The sequence below is a fragment of the Papaver somniferum genome, chromosome 6 (genome assembly GCF_003573695.1).
Source record: "Papaver somniferum cultivar HN1 chromosome 6, ASM357369v1, whole genome shotgun sequence".
NCBI classification, from domain to species: Eukaryota; Viridiplantae; Streptophyta; class Magnoliopsida; order Ranunculales; family Papaveraceae; genus Papaver; species Papaver somniferum.
The window spans coordinates 101,132,924-101,153,426 of NC_039363.1; the positions used below are offsets into that span (position 1 = coordinate 101,132,924).

The 20,503-nt window shown below is 37.1% G+C and overlaps 5 protein-coding genes across 6 annotated transcripts; 3 read left to right on the forward strand and 2 right to left on the reverse strand.

Annotated features, from left to right (window-relative positions):
- The first annotated feature begins 4,911 nt into the window (after window positions 1–4,911).
- Window positions 4,912–7,107, forward strand: LOC113288601 (scarecrow-like protein 32). Its single transcript, XM_026537690.1, has one exon. It carries the CDS (start codon window positions 5,468–5,470, stop codon window positions 6,866–6,868), a length of 1,401 nt encoding a protein of 466 aa, XP_026393475.1. The 5' UTR covers window positions 4,912–5,467; the 3' UTR covers window positions 6,869–7,107.
- A 2,097-nt stretch (window positions 7,108–9,204) lies between these two features.
- Window positions 9,205–10,941, reverse strand: LOC113288602 (40S ribosomal protein S29). The gene is made up of 3 exons (XM_026537691.1): window positions 10,780–10,941; window positions 9,749–9,848; window positions 9,205–9,533 (listed from the first exon to the last, which is right to left on the reverse strand). The coding sequence occupies exons 1-3, from the start codon at window positions 10,839–10,841 to the stop codon at window positions 9,525–9,527; spliced, it is 171 nt and encodes a 56-aa protein (XP_026393476.1). The 5' UTR covers window positions 10,842–10,941; the 3' UTR covers window positions 9,205–9,524.
- A 554-nt stretch (window positions 10,942–11,495) lies between these two features.
- On the forward strand, window positions 11,496–13,347 carry LOC113288604 (histone deacetylase 6-like). The gene is made up of 4 exons (XM_026537694.1): window positions 11,496–12,344; window positions 12,423–12,565; window positions 12,778–12,903; window positions 13,015–13,347. The coding sequence occupies exons 1-4, from the start codon at window positions 12,303–12,305 to the stop codon at window positions 13,181–13,183; spliced, it is 480 nt and encodes a 159-aa protein (XP_026393479.1). The 5' UTR covers window positions 11,496–12,302; the 3' UTR covers window positions 13,184–13,347.
- Window positions 13,348–13,520: 173 nt separating this feature from the next.
- On the reverse strand, window positions 13,521–16,981 carry LOC113288603 (FAD-linked sulfhydryl oxidase ERV1-like). Of its 2 annotated transcripts, none has more exons than XM_026537693.1 (6): window positions 16,780–16,981; window positions 16,532–16,609; window positions 14,922–14,969; window positions 14,765–14,829; window positions 14,355–14,416; window positions 13,521–13,737 (listed from the first exon to the last, which is right to left on the reverse strand). In XM_026537693.1, exons 1-6 carry the CDS (start codon window positions 16,963–16,965, stop codon window positions 13,628–13,630), a joined length of 549 nt encoding a protein of 182 aa, XP_026393478.1. In that variant the 5' UTR covers window positions 16,966–16,981; the 3' UTR covers window positions 13,521–13,627. The 2 variants fall into 2 exon arrangements, with proteins under 2 accessions (XP_026393478.1, XP_026393477.1); XM_026537692.1 differs by having other exon boundaries at window positions 14,355–14,432.
- A 192-nt stretch (window positions 16,982–17,173) lies between these two features.
- LOC113285970 (probable polyamine transporter At3g19553) lies at window positions 17,174–19,217 on the forward strand. Its single transcript, XM_026534701.1, has 2 exons — window positions 17,174–18,231; window positions 18,532–19,217. Exons 1-2 carry the CDS (start codon window positions 17,252–17,254, stop codon window positions 19,028–19,030), a joined length of 1,479 nt encoding a protein of 492 aa, XP_026390486.1. The 5' UTR covers window positions 17,174–17,251; the 3' UTR covers window positions 19,031–19,217.
- Window positions 19,218–20,503: the final 1,286 nt, after the last annotated feature.

The window sequence follows — 20,503 nt, forward strand, 5'->3', positions numbered from 1 at the left end:
GGTGGCGCGGCAGGGCTCATTTGGCCTTTAATGTATGGTAGCGAGTTTAGAGCGACTTGATTGTTCAAGAAAAGGGCTCGGCCAAACATAAGGTGCGGCCACATCTCTATTGTTTGTGGCGAGTTTAAAGCGACCTGATTGGTCGAGTGAAATAATACCGGTTTAGGATGGGGCGTAGCCAATGGAAAGTGGCGCCAGCTGGCCTAAGGCATGGCCACGCCTCCCTTTGCTGCTGCGGCTCCCTGTTTTCTGATTCTGGGCAAGGTTTTGCACCTACTAATCCATAGCTGATTAATTTCCTAGGCTTACTTTTGACAAGCAAGTTCTGGTATACTGCGCAAGGCGCAGAAGTAATTGATTTAATTCTATGTGTTGACATAGAGTTCTTTAATTTCATTGCTAGAGAGAAGCATGCTTTCTGATTGAATACCTTATGCAAAGACCTTATCCTTGATATTTGGAAATTCGTGCTACTCTGCTGCGAGTGAACAAAAATTGTCATGCCATATCAACATTAAGGGTTCAATCGGGGAACATAACATAGAAAGCGTTCAAAGAAACTTATATTAAGCTAATATAGGCAAGGCGCCGAAATTTACAGAACATATGGGATGGTTGCTACGTGCGCCAGTCTGGATAAATTTCATGTAAATATATTGAATGGCTCAATAAATATGCCAATGAAGAGGTTAACACTCATGGCTCCGTTTTCTTACAGAGTGATGTCACATCAGATGCAAGGTTTTACAATTTTAACCCTAAGCTAAAAACCACCATCAACAGTAGGCTAGAGTCTATAGCGGCTTAATACAGTGTGGTGTTTAATCTGGACTTGGTCCCTCGGTTTTTCTACATTTGCGGTTTCCTCGTCAACAAAATTTCTGGTGTCTGTGTTATTTCTTTTTCGCATTATATTTTTATATAACTGAAACATTATAGATTGTGTGTAGTTCAATCAGTGGATTAATCCGAACTTGTTTGTTTGATAGAACTTGATTGACAGTTGGGCATTGGTCTTTGGTACCATCCAAGTTATTTCTCATATTAATTAGGCTCGCAAAAATAATGAGGTCATTCCGACATCGTACGAAAAAGTTATGGCCAAAACAAGATCGAAAAACTTGAGTATGCAAAGAGAAGGTTCGGCTGATAACTCAACAACACGAGCTAGCCGAACCTAGAGCCTGCAAATCAATATTTTCGAAGTGTTTACAGAGAGAGGTTCGGCTTGAAAGTGATCTAATCGAGTCAGCCGAACCTGATAACTACCTGGGGTAAATTTCACTTCTCAGGTTCGGCCGGGAAGGTTTGCAAGGTATTAGCCGAACCTGACACTGTTCTGGGACGTATTCAATACATATTTTGGGGTTCGGCTAAAAATTGACATTTACGGTTTAGCCGAACTGTTCATAGACACTTTCAGGGTAAAATTTCAAGAACAGTTCGGCTCAAAACTCAACTCAATTATCAGCCGAACCCGCTACTGTAATCGTCAAAAACCCTAAGTTTTTAGCAATTTAACCCATTCAATCCATGAAAAACAACAAATAAAAGATTGGGTTTGTAGGGAATACCTTCTTATCCTCATTTCAGTATTTGGAGCTTCAAATGGTTGAATTTCCGATTCAATTTTTGGTTCAATTATAGTTTTTATACCTTTATCTTCAATTGACTCTTCTTCTTTAATTCATGGATTGGAAGAGGATTTAGAACACCTGACGTTTGCTTTTTTCTTTGTACGATCTATTATATAGTTCAATTTAACCGATGATCGAAATTTCACGAATCGATAATTAATTACAGTGATGAAAAAAATAATCCGAGAGAAAAGGAAGGCGGTTTAGCTGGAGGAAGAAGAAGAGATGTTTAGGATAGTTTATTTTTTGATTTTAGGTTCAAGGGTATATAGGTAATTGAACTACTCAATAGACACTCCTTATAAGATCACCTAGGATGGAAAAACTATTTTGTATGCCTTGAAAGTTTTTGGTATGCCTAAAATCATAGTTCTCAAATAAATCACAGGATGTGCTTACTCTACCGTTTGTAATTGGTATGCAGCAAAATGTGTCCATCCATGGCTTTATCATAAAAGTTGGATCTGTAACATTCTACACATAGAATTGACGTGCCTTTCAGTTTGTTTATAATACAAATCAATTTTATACTCCGGTAAAATACTAATCAGTCCATACACCGGTAATTGATATTCTTAATCAACAAATTAGGTAGCTAGCAGTTAACTTAAAATCCAATCTAGCTCATGTCATCGGGAGAGACTCCATTAAAGGCTTTTCATGATTAGGTAACACTCATTTGTTTTTAATCCACAAAACAAATGCTAAAGATAATCAAAATTATTTCTTTTCATGAAAATGGAATAATTGTTTTCTTAACTTTTTCCTGTCCCTTTGATATTCGAAAATCAATAACATGTCTTATTCCATGATCAGTTTTTCTAATAAGATTCTTTGGGAAAATTCAATTTTTCAAACCCCAATCCTATCTTAATCTTGATTAGCACAGCTAATTAGTAATCAGTTAACCAATGCACTCCTAAATTTGTTTCTTATGCTTGTTTGTGCAAATTGGAAAGAACAATAATCCAGTTAGCAGTCTTTAGTAATTAATCTTGATTAGCGCATGTTAACACAACCAATTAGCACTTGATAAAATCATAGACTCCTTAATTTGTTTGTTATGTTGTCTTGCAAGAGAATTTCTCTATATAGATGTGAAAGAATAATCAAAATCTTCATCCATGTCATCCTTAATAAGATTAGAGATGATATAAAGTGAACTGCTAACACCTTATAAAAAGAACCCATTCGCATGTCTTTTAGTCTTTGTTATCTATAGAGCTTAGCATAACTAGAAAGAATAATCTTTCTCAAAGTTCTCAAATCAAAAAGAGTTTGTTTTTCAAATTCTTTTTAACTTACTTGTTTCATCTCATGTGCTTGCTTAAGGATTCTTCTTATACTCTTTTGATCTCTTGAGCTGCATGTTTGTTTTGCAAGACCCTAGACACTAATCATGTCTTACATAGATGGATTTTTCTTAATCCCTTACACTTACAGTCTTAGACTCTTAGCTTGACCTGCTTGTTTGTGCTACTTCTGCAAAACCCTAGATGTCTTATGTACATGAACTCATTCGCCCAGTCCACGTGCTGCAACTATATAAGAAAGGGGAAATGAAAAGCAAAATAAGAGATTCTTTTGTGGCATTGAAAGTTTGAAACCATGGAAGAACCGTACATGCTGCAACTTTTGTTTGACTTTTTGTAAACAGTTTGACTTAGATTGAATAATGGATATTTGGATTGTGTTGTTTGATTGTATATGTTCTTGTTATGCAAAGCCAATTCAGATTTCGTCTATATGATTTTATATGCATCAAAAGAAGGGGGGACAATTAGGGAGGAAAAAGACATGCTGCGTGCGGTTAGGTGGTTTGGTGGAAACGTTCCCGATGATAAGTAGGCAGTTGGCAGATTGATTGAGGTGAAAAATTACTAGCATGGGCAACGGCCAACAATTGCAATTTTGAAGGAATGCTGATTGACATGTCCAAGTCTATGAATATTAGACAGGCTGGTTTGGTGGGGTGGGGAATATGCAGTGGGCGCATGCATATATATATGCTCGACATGATCACACTAAACAGCTTAGCATGCTGTAATATGTACGCTCTTCATCATCATATCCTTTTCACCAGCCATTGCAATGTTTCATTGTGAGTGTTCACGGGTAGGATAAAGAATAAACGCCATAGAAAGAGAAGTCATTGGACCCCTTTCTTTATAGCTACTAACACATCAGTCTTCTTCACTTGAAAATTTCTCAATTCCATATTTATATCGATTTTTCTATTGGTTGCGCAAAACTGGCATTGGATAAGATATGCATTGGGCAAGAGAAGTGGTAGAGAGAGAAAGAGGGGATATGATCTGATATGCAAGTGTGTCAAGTGATGTCTTAAATCAAGTGCATATTTTTTGCGTGATACATCTACTTATGTTACGGCTTGTCTTTGACATCTTCTGGTATTTATCATAGTCACATGATGCATCAAGTGTTATTTTGGAATGAATGACTTCGCGATATTGTGATTTGCTGCCTGGACAGTCAACACAAAATGTCCCAGCAATGAAGAAACCTCCTTCCGATAAGAAGAAAGTCATTTTATGCTAATGTCATGGTGATACGGTGAACGTCCCTGCGTAAACACCATAATCACTTTCAAGTAGAAAATCTTCTTCTTAGGTAACAAATGATATGAAACTTGAATGAGAATTAATCAATTGGTACGTAAAAATCTTTCAGGACCACCATTACTGTTGCTTGTATGTACTCCTTTCAGTTGTGTCAGATGAAATAGTATTGTCAAGGAAACAACTGTTTGATAAAATTAGACCGTCCAAGAATTCTATTAATATATGGCTAGTAGGATATTTTTCACTTCAACAAAGACAAAGGGAAGTTGGTCATGGTCATTGTCGACAAGGAATGAACTTATTTTCCAAGTTATTAACTCAAAAATTAGCAAAATATGTAGACCGCAATAATCTTATTTTTCATGGATAGTTTTTGCAAGGTATGTCTAAGTTACGTATACAGAGAGACTTGTAGTAGAAAAATCCTGCAAAGCAAAATGGATTATTGTTTCTTACAATAACTGAACAAATGATTTGTTCATGATACATATTGCCCCCCGTGAGTAGTTTGAATGAGACTTTCAAGAGAGGAGCCAAAATCAAAACACACATTTTGCAGTCCCCCACACCATGCATACATAACCCTACTATTACATGACAAGATCTACTCCCATATAGAGACAACTCCTTAGCCGGCCACCTCACATGCTCCCCTACCATAATAACCAACATAAAACCTATCTCTCTCTCTCTCTCTCTGTATAAAATTATTATCACACTGCTAATCTCTTTCTCATCACTCACTAACACAAGAACCTGAGGAGAAGAAGAAGAAGATCTTGAAGACGAGTACTATTTGTAGCCATTAATAAAAAAAAGCTAGGATCTTACTTTTCACAGGAGAGGCTAGGTATATAGACTTTCTTCTCATCTGCATCCTGCTACCTATGTCTGTCTGTGCACAACTGAAAAAAGCTGATATTGTTGCGGAAGGTCTTCTCACTTTTCTGGTTGGTGGTACTACCCAGAATTGACTTTAAAGGAAATATCAGTAGTTTTTGGGATAGGAGAGTTATTTACAGTTTTTTTCTTTGTTCAGTCCTTTTTCATGGGAAGAACTAAAAATACATACCCAGCTGAACAGTCAATATCTATCCAGATTCATCAGTTACAGAATTCTCTTTTTTTACCCATAAATAAAATCCCATCTCTCTAATGGATCACTTCCCAATGAACCATATTTAGTCTAGTCTCTTTCTCTTTCTGCACTGTTCTGATTCTCTTTCTCCATCTCTATCTCTCTCAAGGATGCAATTCACAGAAACCCCACCACCTCCTTTACATCAAAATTCTATTACTCCATGTTCAAATTTCATTATGAACAACAACAACCAGTTTCATAGAACTCGACCATGGCCTGGTTTTTCTACACCAACTAATAAGGCGTTAGGAAGTGTTAAAGATGCTAATTGCATGGAACAACTACTTGTTCACTGTGCCAATGCTATCGAAAGCAACGACGCCACTCTCGCGCAACAGATCCTATGGGTTTTAAACAACACAGCACCACCGGACGGCGACTCCAACCAGCGGCTTACTTGTGGCTTTCTTCGAGCTCTTATTTCTCGTGCTGCCATGACTGGGAATTGCAAAATGCTTACAGCTGCTATGGCAAGTACACACCCAAACCATGCTATCCATACTCATAAGTTTTCAGTCATTGAGCTTGCCAGCTTCATCGACTTAACACCTTGGCACCGCTTCGGCTTTGTTGCTGCTAACGCCGCTATACTTGAAGCCATTGAAGGATTCTCCGTCGTCCATATAGTCGATCTTAGCTTAACCCATTGCATGCAGATCCCGACACTGATAGATGCAATAGCAAATCGCCCGGAAGGTCCTCCTTTTATCAAGCTGACCGTCAGTAGTTGCGATGCTGATATCCCCCCTATGCTCGACATTTCTTACGAAGACTTGGGAGCTAAATTAGTGAATTTTGCGAGGTCTCGGAATGTAGGAATGGAGTTTAAAGTTATTCCTTCAAGTTATGCAGATGGGTTTGCATCACTGATTGAACACCTTAGAGTACAACAGCTAGTTTTCACTGATCGTAATGAACCAGAAGCTCTTGTTATAAATAGCCACATGAAGCTTCACTACACACCGGACGAAACCCTTGGAGAAATCCATCATCATAGTCCATATTACTCCATGGAACCATCTTTTTCTTCAACTACATCTCTTAGAAGTGCATTTCTTAAAGCTCTTAGAAGTTTAAACCCTACTATTGTTGTTTTAGTAGATGAAGATGCAGATTTCACTTCAACTAACTTAGTCAGTCGATTAAGATCAGCATTTAACTTCTTATGGATACCTTACGATGCGGTAGACACATGCATCCGCCGAGGCAGCAAGCAAATGGAATGGTATGAAGCTGATTTATGCTGGAAGATTGAGAATGTGATAGCACAAGAAGACGTACAAAGAGTTGAGAGATTAGAGTCTAAAAGTAAGTGGGTACAAAGAATGAGAAATGCAAATTTTAGAGGCATTTCGTTTAGCGAAGAAGCGGTAACGGAGATAAGACATATGCTTGATGAACATGCAGCTGGTTGGGGATTGAAGAAGGAAGATGAAGAAGATCATCTTGTTCTTACTTGGAAAGGACATAATGTTGTTTTTGCTACTGCTTGGGTACCTTCTTATTAACTTTAAATTTCTTCATTTTAATGTGTTTTAATTCACTTGATCAATTGTCTGGATTGATAGGGGGAAAAGGGAATATCAGAAAGAAAGTACATGCTCTTTCTCATCATGCTTAATTTGTTGTGTGTATCTCTCTATCTATCTGGTCTTCATGGTTGGAGCTGCTTTGAACTAGTCTCTTTATGACTCTGTCTCTTTTTAGCATTAAATTTTAGAATCAGATGACTAGAGTGTGTCTACTATGTGACATCTCCAAAATCTCTGCTGAGATAGTTGGATATCTCTCTTTATGTCTCTTCTGTATATTCTTAATCCAAATGCCTATTGCTCCAAGAGATTATGGCAAGTTCCAAATGGGACATTATAAAGAATTTGGCAAATACACAATTTCTAGCTTAAGTTATTCAAGTATGCGTAAATTCTGTCCATATTTCCCTTGGTAAGAGCAGTAAAAATCTTCAGACTACTGGAGCATATTAGCAGTCTTTGTTGTCAAAGATGTTTCTCTACTGGTTAGTGGCATTGGCCTTGACTATACTAGTAACTGGATAATCACTATAATAGGAAAATGACAAACAAATGGAAAGAAAAACAAAATGCAATTCCAAACTGCAGTTCCGTGATTATTAGAAAAATCAGAAGAAGAAATAAATAAATAAATGGAATAGGAAGTGATTCACATCGCCACAGATACATGTATATAACAACGTTGTTTGGGTGACGATAAAAAAACAAAGCTTAGCCGTTTATGAAGAAGACACTTAAAAATAATAGAAAATTTCCAGGTAAGCACCGAGCAAGATTTCAAGAACTACCGTATTTTAAATATTTCTGTGGGATTAATGGAAAACTGGTGAAAGCCTGAAACTAAAATATCCCAAGGCTTACAAACTGGCAGTGGGGTAGAAAGCAAAGGTTAAAGACTTGATAGGTAATGGCTCTTGGGAGTTCAGAAAATTTCTAAACGGTGAAGAGCTTTTTGAGATGGCAGCTTTAGTGATGCAACTCAGGAGAGAGTTTCGGCTAAATCTGTTTACGATTGTAGTCTGCAAAAGTCTCCATTTACCTTCCTTCCCTCGCAGGTATATCTGGATTAAGCATCTACCAGCCAAAGCTCAATCTTTTGTGTGGTCAGCCCTACACAATGCCATCCCTACCACTGATAATCTAAATAAAAGAGGCTGCAATATATTGGAGAAGCAATGTTGTCTTCGTGCATAAGAAGAGTTAACTACCGGCCATCTTTTGCTGCATGGTAAGTACACTGGGAAGCTGTGGAACTATTTTCTAGATGTGTTCAGTAAAAAGATGGGCGCAATGCGCTATTAGCTTGTAAATACACCATTTCTTAATTCTTTTCCACCAGTCTTTTAGAATCAAACAGTATTCCAGAAGGGCTTTTAGAATCACACAGCAATCCTACAATTCTTGTGTTAAACTACTGCCATAATCACGGATACACATGCTTGCCGAGAGGTGATTCAGAAGCAACTGTGGACACAGGGACTGCTAATGCAACTCGTGCAATGCAACAAATAACTGGTACCTCTGTTCATTAGGCTTTTCTCCAACCCAACAGAATTCATATTTTTTGAAGTTGGTGATCCTGTTCATTATCTTGTTAGTTCATCTGATGCTGTAGCAAGTGGATCTGACATATGACTATTTCACCATATGAGATTTGTGTCATCTGGAGTGTATGAAGCACTCAAAATGTGGTTGATCACTTGCTAATAGAAGTATGAGTCCTGCTACTGCTAAAGCTTTATCAGGAAGTATTCTGCACTAGCTCATTCAACATAAATAATAGTGTACTCTACAACAACACTTGTAAGTTGGCTGCTACTGCTAAAGCTCCCTAAATAAAACAGTTCCCAATCATACTAGATGGGGATTAAGATGGGGACCTATAATGCAATGCCGAATCAGATAGGAGTCTGACAAGTAAATAAGAACAGAGTTACTCCTCACATACATTACAACATCAGCCAAATATGCATCACGGATTCAAGAACTTGCATAACAGTTCCATAACAACCCATAATCAAGTCGGAACATGCTCTACAAGCAAGAAACCTTGAAATCTACCAGCAAAGCAAGAAAGAAATTGCTCTTTTAACATAAACTAGTGGATTCTGAATCCACTGACATTCATTTTAAGTTGTGACCATTTCAAAAGATAAACACTAGAATTTGTCGGGGTTCAGTAACCAAATGAAGTCTAAAAAATTATCCAAAGGATGTCTACAAAATTATTTCTAAAGTATCATATCTTCTTAGGAAAAACATCACCCCCACAATAAAATACCAGCCGTAATCTTCGTAACAGCACTGCAATCTACCCGCAAGAAAGAAATTGCATCTTTTAACATAAACTAGTGGATTCTGAATCCCATGACATTCATTCAATACATATGCAGTTGTAATGCAGATTAACAGAAAAAGTAGAATTTGTTGACACAATAAAGTCGCATTTTAAGTTATAACCATTTCAAAAGATAAACACTAGAATTTGTCGGGGTTCAGTAACCAAATGAAGTCTACAAAATTATCCAAAGGATGTCTACCAAATCATTTCTAAAGTATCATATCTTCTTAGGAAAAACATCACCCCCTCGATAAAATACCAGCCTTACATCTTCGTAACAGCACTGCAATCTTAACGGTACTGCAAAACAAAGAGAAACAAGTATCAGTAACAGCATAATCCAAGAATGTTAACTACCAATAAAAAAGGTATACAGCAATTAAACTAAGTTTTCATCAAGTCTTTCCTGTCTCAGACTTGAGTTCATTGTTTCAAATCGAGAAAAAATTAATGAGAATACCCAAATCATACAAAACCAGTTCACAATAAATGAACAATTGCAAACTAATGTTTACCTTGATGAAACCAATTTCCTTGGCGTTACTGCGGAAGCACTGTCTGCAACACATGAGACCATACTTCCTGATAATAGCATGAGGGTTTCCACAAACACGGCTGCATAAAATGAACAAGTTACATAAGCAAGAAGTCGAGAGGACAGGTAAATCATTTTCAGCATGAAGGGTAAAAAAACATATTCCCCAAGGCAATACAAAAATGTAAAGAACTAAAGTTTCAGTTTGAAGGTATAAATAGTGCAGATTCTGAGAGCTATGCCTACAATCCAATGAGCCATTGGATACCCTTACAAGCAGATTTCAGCTGAAAGACCAGCTACTTATGGACTCATAATATAAATTCATAGCAGGACTGTGCAGAAAATTGAATCCCTTCACACATACAGAAACATAGATGCATAGCACTGGAAGAAATCATCTACTCAAAAACACCAACCCAGTACGCGTTCCCAAGTATACGCCTAATATCATTACACATTTCATTACAAAAAGGATAATTCGAATAGAGGCACTATCAGTGTTTATTCCACCCCCCCAACATATGTTTGCAAGCTTATAATCAGCATATAGACACCAAAGCAACTTCTAAAAAGATTTAGAGCTATCAAAAATCAACTATCAGTGAAAGTTTCTCAGCTTAATCCAATCTTAGCATCAAGATGCCTTCTAGATTACTGTCACTAACATAATTCACATCTCAACTTCATCGATTAGAGTAAAAACCATCTTTCATCAAAACTGACATGATATATACAGACTCCAGATTCAAACAAAGAACAAGAGCTAGTTGTAGATACAAAGTTTCTTTCACACCCTGATCTAAGGGCTCTATTCTAAGCTAACTGAGTGAAATAAACCATAGCATCAAACAAAAAATTCAATAAAACACATCAAATCCTAGAGATTCAGCTCAAACTATAACCAGTAGACAACATATAAGATAGAGTTTCATAGATTCATCAAAACAACTTCAAGACTAAGAAAACAAATGATAAGAAATTTTGGATCGGTGAGAGTACTGTTCATACCAAGTACGAGAACCAGGTCCATAGTTCTTAGGGTGAGAGTTCCAGACATTAGCGTGCCCCATGATTGATTCTTCAAGAGAACTTTTGCTTAGCCGACTTGCAGAGAAAGATGGAGGAGCGCAATAAAACCCTAATCGCCAAATAAAAGTTTAGAAGGCAAAAGTTGTGAATGTCTTGGGATTATATAGGTCACGTGAAACCCTAATTCCTTTTCTATTTAGTTGGCTTTTACAATTCGATGCGCCTCGATGGTTCGAGTCATCTGCCAATTCTCATCTACTATCTTTGCCGTTGGATGAAATATACTACGTTAAGTAGACCCACCTCGAGTTACTAGTCAAGCCTGGACTGAGTGAGACGGCCACTTGCTCTCTTACCCGGACAACCATGGTTTACCATCGACACGTCCAGTCCAGGTCTGGATCAAATGTAGACCACTCCCCTAAGTCGTTGAGATCTATAGAGGTGGGCTAAATGGGAGCTATGCCACTTATTTGGGCCCATCAAATTTTCCTTCCCACTCTACCAAATTGTTATGGCTACAAAACTTCTCAAATATACTAATTTATCCCAAATTAATTTTTTAAATTATCTCATATAAATACTAATCTTTTCGTGGGAGAGCAAAAATAGAAGCAAAAACTGTGGCTGACTCGTTAACTAGGTCCGGTTCTATATATTTATATGAGTCGTACATAGTTACCTTACTAACACGCTTGACATTCAATTACCCCTCTTCTTCCTCGAAATGCCTGTTTACATTTTCAACTCGGAAGCTTTAACAAACAATCAAACCCAGTGAAGATCAATGGTTGTTTTAATTTAATAATGATAAACCTATAAAAGGATTAACTTGATATCCCATACGACATTTCTAACTCTACTTAAATCTCTACCTTTAATAGTTCTTCCAAATCCTTCATGAACGAAAAATCAAAAGAAGGATTGATTTGCTAAAACAAGTGGAAGAATTTTCTTATCATCATTATCCTTAACAGATTCATCACCAATCACTATCTCTCTTTTGTTCTTGTCTTTAATAACTGAGCCCAATCTGGTTCACTGATAACTAACTGTCCAGTATTTGTGCCGATCAAAAAAAAAAGATCTAGTATTTGTATTTATAGTCGATTATTAGTAGCTTTGGATGAGCTTTTCAAAGTACTACAAATCGGTTTCTTCACAACTCTGGTATTGTATTATTATCCTATTTCTGTCAGATGTCTGGTAAAATCTTAGCTGTGTGACTCAAGTTCTACTTTAGACTCGAGCCCCGATTCGTGAATTCGCGAATCTCAAACTTTTCCGGTCGTTGCGATCGGTGGAAACCTTTGGAATCATCAACGACGGTAATCCTAGCAAACCAAAGAACGGTCAACCTGACCACGTGGCAGTCGGTTTAAGACTTTAAGTCGCCTTTATATAGTTGCATCTGAATTCTGAACATCCGCTTCATCTGTGGGCTTTATCTTAGTCAGATTAAGCGGGAGGAAACCAAAAAATTGATTAATAATCATATAGTAATGGCGAACTGCGACGGTTCATCATCCTTCACTATAATACCAGTAAGAACTAACTGCGATCTCTTTTTAACTTGTTCTTTTGTGAATTTGGGTAATTGAATCATCAATTTCTTTTTTCAGGAAGATGAAGTAGCTGAAGAAGAACTTCTCTCGGAGTATGGGTCTGGCTCAGGTTGGGTTGAAGCTCTAACTTCTTGCGATCACTTGAATTCATTATCATCCCAACTTTCTCAGATTCCAACTCCAGATACTCCTTGCAACAAGTCAGTAATTCTCCTATCTCTCTTTTAACCCTAAACCATAAAAAATTCGTTAAGTCCTTAAACTTCCAGATTCTTGTTATTTAGGAATTTCATGTTGTATGTTGTAGATTTGCTGTATTTCATTGACACGAATTTGTAGAAATTTGAACAAGGGCATGTATAATATACCTGTTACTTTGTACATAGCTAGCCTAATGCTTGTATTCTTGTAGGTGTGATAACGTAGTCGAAAATTGGTTATGTTTGTGCTGTAAGGAAGTGCTTTGCAGTCGCTTCGTCAACAAACATATGCTTGAGCATTATCAAGAACAAAACCATTGTTTAGCGCTGAGCTACAGGTAAATTTCAAATTGTTCTCTGTGCAAGTGAATCTCTATGTGCCTATTTCTATTTTTAAAGGTTATAGTGATGGTAGTTGACTAGTTTCTCAATTGCATTATGTGATGCAGTGACTTGTCAGTTTGGTGCTTCTCCTGCAATGCATACTTAGATGCTCAAGTGATTGTAGAATTGCGGCCAGTTTATGAAATTGCTTACCGCATGAAATTTGGAGAGGTGCCACCAGTAAGAAGTTCATCAGGGTCTGGAAACGATGTTGGAGGTTCATCAGCTAGTTAGCTCTAAAATACAGAGTGCTGTAGCCTGTAGATGAGGCAGCAATGAAGTTCCTTACCCCATCTCTTTTTGTTCTGTAGTAGTCAAACTCGTATTGTGAACAAGTTGATACTCTTTTTACCAGTATGTTTAATATATTACTGAAAGCTCAAACCAGTTCAAACCCATTACAGGGTGAAAGCCTGAAAGGTTTTCTCATCTTCCTTTTACAGTTTTGGAATTGGTACTGTTTCTGACTAGCCATTCATTCAACTAAAACTTATCTGACTAGTTTCACTTCAAGGAAGTTGAACAGCATTAATCATTAATAACTAACAGGAAACGGAATAAGAGCAAAATATTAAGAAGATTCCCTTTGAAGAAATTCCAATATACATACAACTTTGTACCAGAGAAATATTGCTTTCTGTAAGCCTCTATTAAGTTGTCAATGTAAATACATGAATTTCAGTTATCAAAGTTTGTGATCTCCTTCAAGATCGCACGCACGTTCTTTGCAATCCAGTTTACCCCATCTTGCATCCACCCGTTGACAGGGAAATGTAAGCTTGCCCAGGCTGTACAAACAAAGAATGTCAGAAGCACACTAACTGTGAGAAATTTTAGGAAGTAATTACAGCAGAAGGAACTGATATACAGTTTGGCTCAAATACTTGAGCAAGAATGGATTTTTCTCAGTGACTAATGTTTTGATCACCATTTGATGCACATATGAACCCAAAAAAATACGCCTTTATTTTTGCTGGTCAGGTCCAGAGAGCGTAATTTTTAGGTTCTACACCAAAGCACTGTAACTGAATTGGGTTCAACTTTCATTTCTACGAACATAGCTTATATAAACACTAGTATTGTGTGTCAACATTTGGCTTACTGGATTAGGTATAGCCAACCAGCTCCGCAGATTTTTCATTAGTACATTTGTACTGACTAGGTGGAGCTGCGTGTATCTACATCCAAACAATAGATCTAAATAGGCAAATACTCATTATGCTGTTAGTTGCACACAATTGACAGCGTCTCAGCTGACAGAGACATCTATAATGTGGTTTTTATTGATCAATCAACTATGTACATGATGTGTGGATCCTCATATTCATCAGTACATGTATGGCACTTTACCAAATTGCTCATTAATCATAGAAATGGTACTCCATTAAATAAAAAGCAGGAGTACCTTCTGTTGACAATATTATGCACATGACATAGCCATTGAGAAAACTCAGCTTGAGAACCAGCCTGTACAGGATTCACGCTGTCAAGCATGAAACACAAGAAAATATGCATTAGTCATAAATGAATAAGGTCAAGTGTTTCCAAGCAAGGTTGAGGGAGTTAAAGTTAGCGGCAACATGCTTTTCTGTCTTCTCTTGGATACATTCATTTAAATGGAGCATTATACTTGAAAAGTTTTTTCCTTTCACATTCAGAACAGACCAAACATAACAAAGATACCTAAAAATCTCGACCGAGGAATGTCTACTCTATGCTCTGTAATCTTTGGACTATTACAGATTTTGGCATTCTGATATCTTTTGTGTGGAAAAATGAAGTAAAAACAAGAACTGAGAAAAAAGAGTAACGTACCTTAGAACTTCTTTAAAGTGATCAGCACATTCCTTGCAAGGGTAAAGCCTAGATAGTATGGCCATCTGTGAGCCAGAGCATTGTAGTTAGCCATCCTTCCATACAACATTTATAGAATGCGCAAACCAAGTAGTGGTGAGTTATGAGAGAGATATACCAATTCTTTCACGTCTTTCTTTTGTTGCCTTGTTGGACGATCTGGAAACTAAAGAGCATAAAAATGAATCAATCATCTATATCTTATGTAGATAAACAAAATTGGAAATTGAAAGTTGTGCATTAAGGTGTCTTAGGTAACGAGCTGCAATTTGTATTATTTTGAACTATATTTAATACCGTATTAAACTCACAACATAAACTCCAGTTTAGCTTGTGAATACTCAATATTGATTTCTAGTATAGAGTATGTAAACAGATCATAACAATTTCTTACTTTTATGGTAATGAGTCTATAATGGCCAAATATCCATATACAAAGATGTTATACTGTGCGTGGGTCAGTGTAAACAGAGAGAGAAAACATCTGAAAACAGCAGATAAACCCTATCTACCACCATTCTGTACGGAGTTAACGACCAATTATTCTATGCTGTTTCCGGACACCCCCACCTGACATATGGAAGTGGATCCTCTTACAGGGGACATACTACATCTTTCAACTAAGGGGGTCAAGATCTTAATTTTCCAAGTCACTTTAAATCTCCTACTGCTTAACACAGTCTCCTTTCTCTCTTTTCAAGATCCAAGTCAGCTGCTCCAGGGAACAACCTAGAATACGTCCCCCTATTTCATTGGTGGTAAGAAAAATAATACTACTATCCAATCTACTGACCTTTTGGGAGATACAAAGAAATGTGAATCTTTTGTTGTTTGTTTCTTTGGAGGTATATGACACTACTATTTGACCTTGTTAGTGGTACAACCACTTCGACGGAAACTTGGAACTTTGAAGGTTAATTCACCATGACCATTTATAGTTAATCAACATTAATCAGATAGAGTAATGGTTCAACATGGTTATCCGTGTGCCTTAAATCAAAGCTGTTATCTATATCTTCTCAAAATTCTAGGATGCCAAAAACGTGTCAGAGCTGCAGTACCTTAGGCAATTATCTATCTGAATCACCAAGGAGGGCTCCAACTTAGCACAGGGTTTCCATAGATACTGCAACTGATGATGAAGGCTGGGTTACTAAAAGCTCTGAGAGCCAAAAATCAGAGGCTTTTCATTTAGAGGACCTACTGTTGATACTATGAAAATTAGTGCTGAGATCTTTAATTCCCATTATGTTCTAAGTAAAATTTTGAATGCTGAAACTAGTATTCGTCTACTACAACCCTATACTAAAGGTGTTCCAATTAAACAGTGGCTGCTAATGATAGTGACACACTGACATCACTGCTGGTGCTAAGAGACTTAAAAATGGCGACATACACAAAAAATCAATATCAATCATAAAATTGGCGTTCGTAACGACGGGGCCAAGGGACATTTTGTAGCAAGTGCCAAATGTCCTCCCAATCAAATGTGCTAGGACAAAACAAAAAGCCACAGGACGAAAACCAACACTCATCTTTTTATGATGTTTGCTGCAGGTGTTTAATACTCTGAACATACGAGGCCTTAATAATCTTCTTAAAAATGAAGTAGGTTACAAGAGAACATAAATTACTAATGGGGTCAAGTACTGAAGTTGAGCAAGAGTATGGCCAGAAATTACCGAGGGTAAGCAAAAAGCTGAGCTGCTAGAGTGTGAAACAATGTACCTGAGCTGCAAGAGTGTGAAGCATTGTCCAAGTAGACCTTCCAAGCTCTTCTTTAGTCACAGGTCTAGCAGAATTTGACTGAGGCATAACATAAATTTCCAAAAATTATCCACTCAGAGAAAGAAACAACAATAACCAATCAAAACTCCTCACAGGAATTTTGTCAAACACATTACGGCCATAAAAACCTCAAGCAGTCTCACTACTGAAATCAGTATAAAGAATTGGAATTACTAAAAAGGAGATACCTTGGTCAAATTCTCTCCACTGGGTTGTGCAATCACAAGATTGCCGACACTAGTGGTTGAAGTTGATGGTGTTGATGATGAAGAAGATGGGAAAAAAGATGAAAAACGGGTATGAATACATTCCGCTATATTTTCATAAGTATTGAAAACAATTTGAAAAGGGTTTTGATTTTGAGATTGAGACATTGGACTTCAGTTTTCACAGTATAAAATTAGATTTTTTTGTACTGTAACTCCAATAAAGGACCCTTTTATTCTAATATGTATTATGTATATTGGCGCTTGTTACTTGTCTCGGGGCCACTGCTTTGAGATCTGCCCCTAACTTCTTATAAGGTGATTCTGGAAAAGGCTTGGACTCCAGTCCTGGGAAAGTCTTCCTGAGCAGACAGTCACAATACTAGTCTCAAGAATCAGAGATCTACATCTGAGTATCATATAATATGTCATTTTAATTCATTTTTGTGCTCTAATGGATGAAGAAGCAGAAGAAGTGAGTGATAATGTCAAAACCAGTAGTGGTAAAGCAAGACCAAAGATTACACTGCTGCCTTTAATTGCTTTAATCTTTTATTCAGTTTGTGGAGGACCCTTTGGAGTAGAAGATTCAGTTAAGTCAGGTGGAGGTCCACTTCTAGCTCTACTTGGTTTCTTGATTTTCCCTTTGATTTGGAGTATACCAGAAGCTTTAGTTACAGCTGAACTTGCAACAAGTTTCCCTGAAAATGGTGGTTATGTTCTTTGGATATCAACAGCTTTTGGACCCTTTTTGGGATTTCAGGTAGGGTTTTGGAGATGGTTTAGTGGAGTTATGGATAATGCTCTTTACCCACTTATGTTTCTTGATTACTTAAAGCATTCATTACCAATTTTCAATAGGTTAATTGCAAGATTACCAGCTTTGTTGGGGATTACATTTTCTTTGACTTATTTGAATTATAGAGGTCTTCATATAGTTGGGTTTTCAGCTGTAGCTATTGCTATTTTCTCACTTTGTCCATTTCTCATAATGGGTCTTCTTTCGATTCCTCGGATTAAACCTAAACAATGGCTGGTTGTGGATTTTAAGATGGTGAATTGGAGAGGGTACCTCAATAATATGTTTTGGAATCTTAATTATTGGGATGGTGTGAGTACATTGGCAGGGGAGGTGGAAAATCCTAGCAAGACGTTACCTAAGGCGCTTTTTGGTGCAGTAGTTTTGGTGATCTGCACATATTTGATTCCACTTCTTGCTGGGACTGGAGGATTTGAGTCTAAGGCCAGTGAATGGAGTGATGGGTACTTTGCTGAAGTTGGAATGTTGATAGGAGGGGTTTGGCTTAAATGGTGGATTCAAGCAGCTGCTGCAGTGTCTAACATGGCATTATTTGAAGCGGAAATGAGTGGTGACGCGTTCCAACTACTTGGGATGAGCGAGATGGGAATGCTTCCAGCTGTTTTTGCTTCAAGGTCAGTCGTTCTACCTTATTTAATGTTCCTTCCTAGGATATGATAGTTGATGAAATGTGTGAATTCAGTTCTACATTTATATCACAAGTGTGTTGAGAAATTAGGGAATTTATAAAACAACAACTTCAAAGTGTGCATCCTTAGCTGAGAACTTGGCGAAAATTCTGCACCGTGAATGAAACATTACTTTGGTTTTAAGTGAAATATTATTTTTCTCCTAGATTAAAGTTAGATGTTTTCTTGTGATTCCTACTACTCTGCTAGAGACCTGACAACCTACTTGTTTGAACAATATTGTAGATCGAAATATGGGACCCCTACAACCAGCATCTTATGTTCTGCAACTGGAGTTGTGTCCTTATCATGGTTGAGCTTTCAAGAAATCATTGAATTTCTAAATTTTCTCTATTCAATTGGAATGTTAATTGAGTTTGCAGCTTTTGTAAGATTGAGAATCGACAAACCAGATCTTCGCAGACCTTACAGAGTTCCTTTACAAACACTAGGGGTGACAATTCTATGTGTTCCTCCTGGGATTCTTCTTATACTTGTTATGTGTCTTGCTTCATTCAAAACGTTAATAGTAAGTGGAAGTGTTATTGTGCTAGGAATGATCTTGCATGTTGCATTAGTACAAGCGAAGGACAGGAACTGGATCAAATTTGAACATGTACCTACGAAATCTTCGGATAGTTCTCTAGAATCCATTCAGATGGTGCCCCAAGATTGTAATGAAGTTACCCAAGATTGTAATGAAGTTACCGATGAAGCTTCAACCGGTCTTCTGAGTTCTGACTGACATTTCCTCCGAAAACTTTGTAGATGTACTTTGTTTGTTCCTTCTGTCCGACAAGAAAAATGATGTATTGCATAGACAGAGTGAGAGAGGTGTTTATTGATATGGAATTGTGTGGTTCGTTGTAAGTTATATTGTTGTTCCATTAACAATGTATGAGATCAGGGTTCCTTAAACTTTTAAAAAGCTCGGCGAGTTAAAACGACGCAAAAGTTGTAAAACTAGACAAACAAGAGAAGCAAGTCATCTTATGGACCAGGCGAGCCAGGCTATTGCCTAGAGCCTCACATTGTTAGGGCCCAAAATTTTAATTCTTCTTACAACTTGATTTTTTAGTCCTCTTACACAGTGGTTGATAGTCATACTATCTAGTTGTAATTACAAACCAACTTGATTTTTTAGCGCTCTTAGTTGATAGTCGTATTATCTAGTTGTAATTCAATGTCGTTTGTTTTGTAAGTACAACGTACTGCTTTCAATCCCATTTAACCATCTATTTTTGTACACTTTATAACATTAGAATTCACTGTATTTCAAAATAATCTAGATATCCCCTTTTCTAATAAATTCATCAAATTTTGATGAATATCACTATGCCACATGAAGAACTTTGTTGACTTCTGCCTGTCGCCTGATTTGCTAATGCATCTGTCGCCTGGTTGATCATATCTCGCAAGTACGAGGGTGTCTCGATCCGGATTGTGGTGAAATGACGTGCTTTTACTGTTTTGATTGCCATAAGCATGGCCCATGTTTCCACCACTAAAAACGTGGTTATTTTTAATGGTGGTGCCATTGATACGATTATGGTGGTTGAGGAATTCTTACAGAGAATCTCACTAACTAATTGAAAGTATATTACAATAAAAATCATCAAATGGGAAAATACCAAAACATCAAGTATCAACTCTTTGAAATCAAGATCCATCTTAGAGCATCGCTTGGTTGAACCACAAGTATTGGTATGTAAAGCTTGTCGTCAATGTTAGATGACTGAAATTGTATCTTGATTTATAGCTTACTAAAGTCGGTCTCGGAATAGGATTAGAGCATCGTAGTTGAGAATTAGAAATCACTAAATACCCTAGAAGATTGAAGACTGGAGAAGAACGAAGACATTAATGAGAACTTCATCAACAAAGATATGTGAAAACTGACTATCTTATTTACTCATTATTTCCACCATTATATCGTCAAAGACAATGTCATATGGCTTTAGTATATGATGAATCATAAAGAAAAAGTTTTGAATTCAAACTTGTACTTGACAAATCTTGAAACATGAACTCAAGCATCGTATGTCCATAGGTCCTATCACTTTTTATGTTGAGAATAATTTTCATTATAAAAAAACTATGTCTATGAGATAAGCCTAGAAACGTCAACTTGTACTTTTCTTGACAAACCGAGTTTTTATTTTGTGAATTATGCAATTTATTGATGTTATTGAACTCCAAGGTACACAAATATTCACAA

Coding starts and splice junctions, on each gene's coding strand:
- LOC113288601 (XM_026537690.1), top strand. CDS start 5,468: ATGCAATTCACAGAAACCCCACCACCTCCTTTACATCAAAATTCTATT.
- LOC113288602 (XM_026537691.1), bottom strand. CDS start 10,841: ATGGGGCACGCTAATGTCTGGAACTCTCACCCTAAGAACTATGGACCT. Junction 9,849..10,779: donor GGACCTGGTTCTCGTACTTG/GTATGAACAGTA, acceptor CATTTTATGCAG/CCGTGTTTGTGGAAACCCTC.
- LOC113288604 (XM_026537694.1), top strand. CDS start 12,303: ATGGCGAACTGCGACGGTTCATCATCCTTCACTATAATACCA. Junction 12,566..12,777: donor CCAGATACTCCTTGCAACAA/GTCAGTAATTCT, acceptor GTATTCTTGTAG/GTGTGATAACGTAGTCGAAA. Junction 12,904..13,014: donor TGTTTAGCGCTGAGCTACAG/GTAAATTTCAAA, acceptor TATGTGATGCAG/TGACTTGTCAGTTTGGTGCT.
- LOC113288603 (XM_026537692.1), bottom strand. CDS start 16,965: ATGTCTCAATCTCAAAATCAAAACCCTTTTCAAATTGTTTTCAATACT. Junction 14,433..14,764: donor CACTTTAAAGAAGTTCTAAG/GTACGTTACTCT, acceptor CATGCTTGACAG/CGTGAATCCTGTACAGGCTG. Junction 13,738..14,354: donor CATAATATTGTCAACAGAAG/GTACTCCTGCTT, acceptor TTGTTTGTACAG/CCTGGGCAAGCTTACATTTC.
- LOC113285970 (XM_026534701.1), top strand. CDS start 17,252: ATGGATGAAGAAGCAGAAGAAGTGAGTGATAATGTCAAAACCAGTAGT. Junction 18,232..18,531: donor CCAGCTGTTTTTGCTTCAAG/GTCAGTCGTTCT, acceptor ACAATATTGTAG/ATCGAAATATGGGACCCCTA.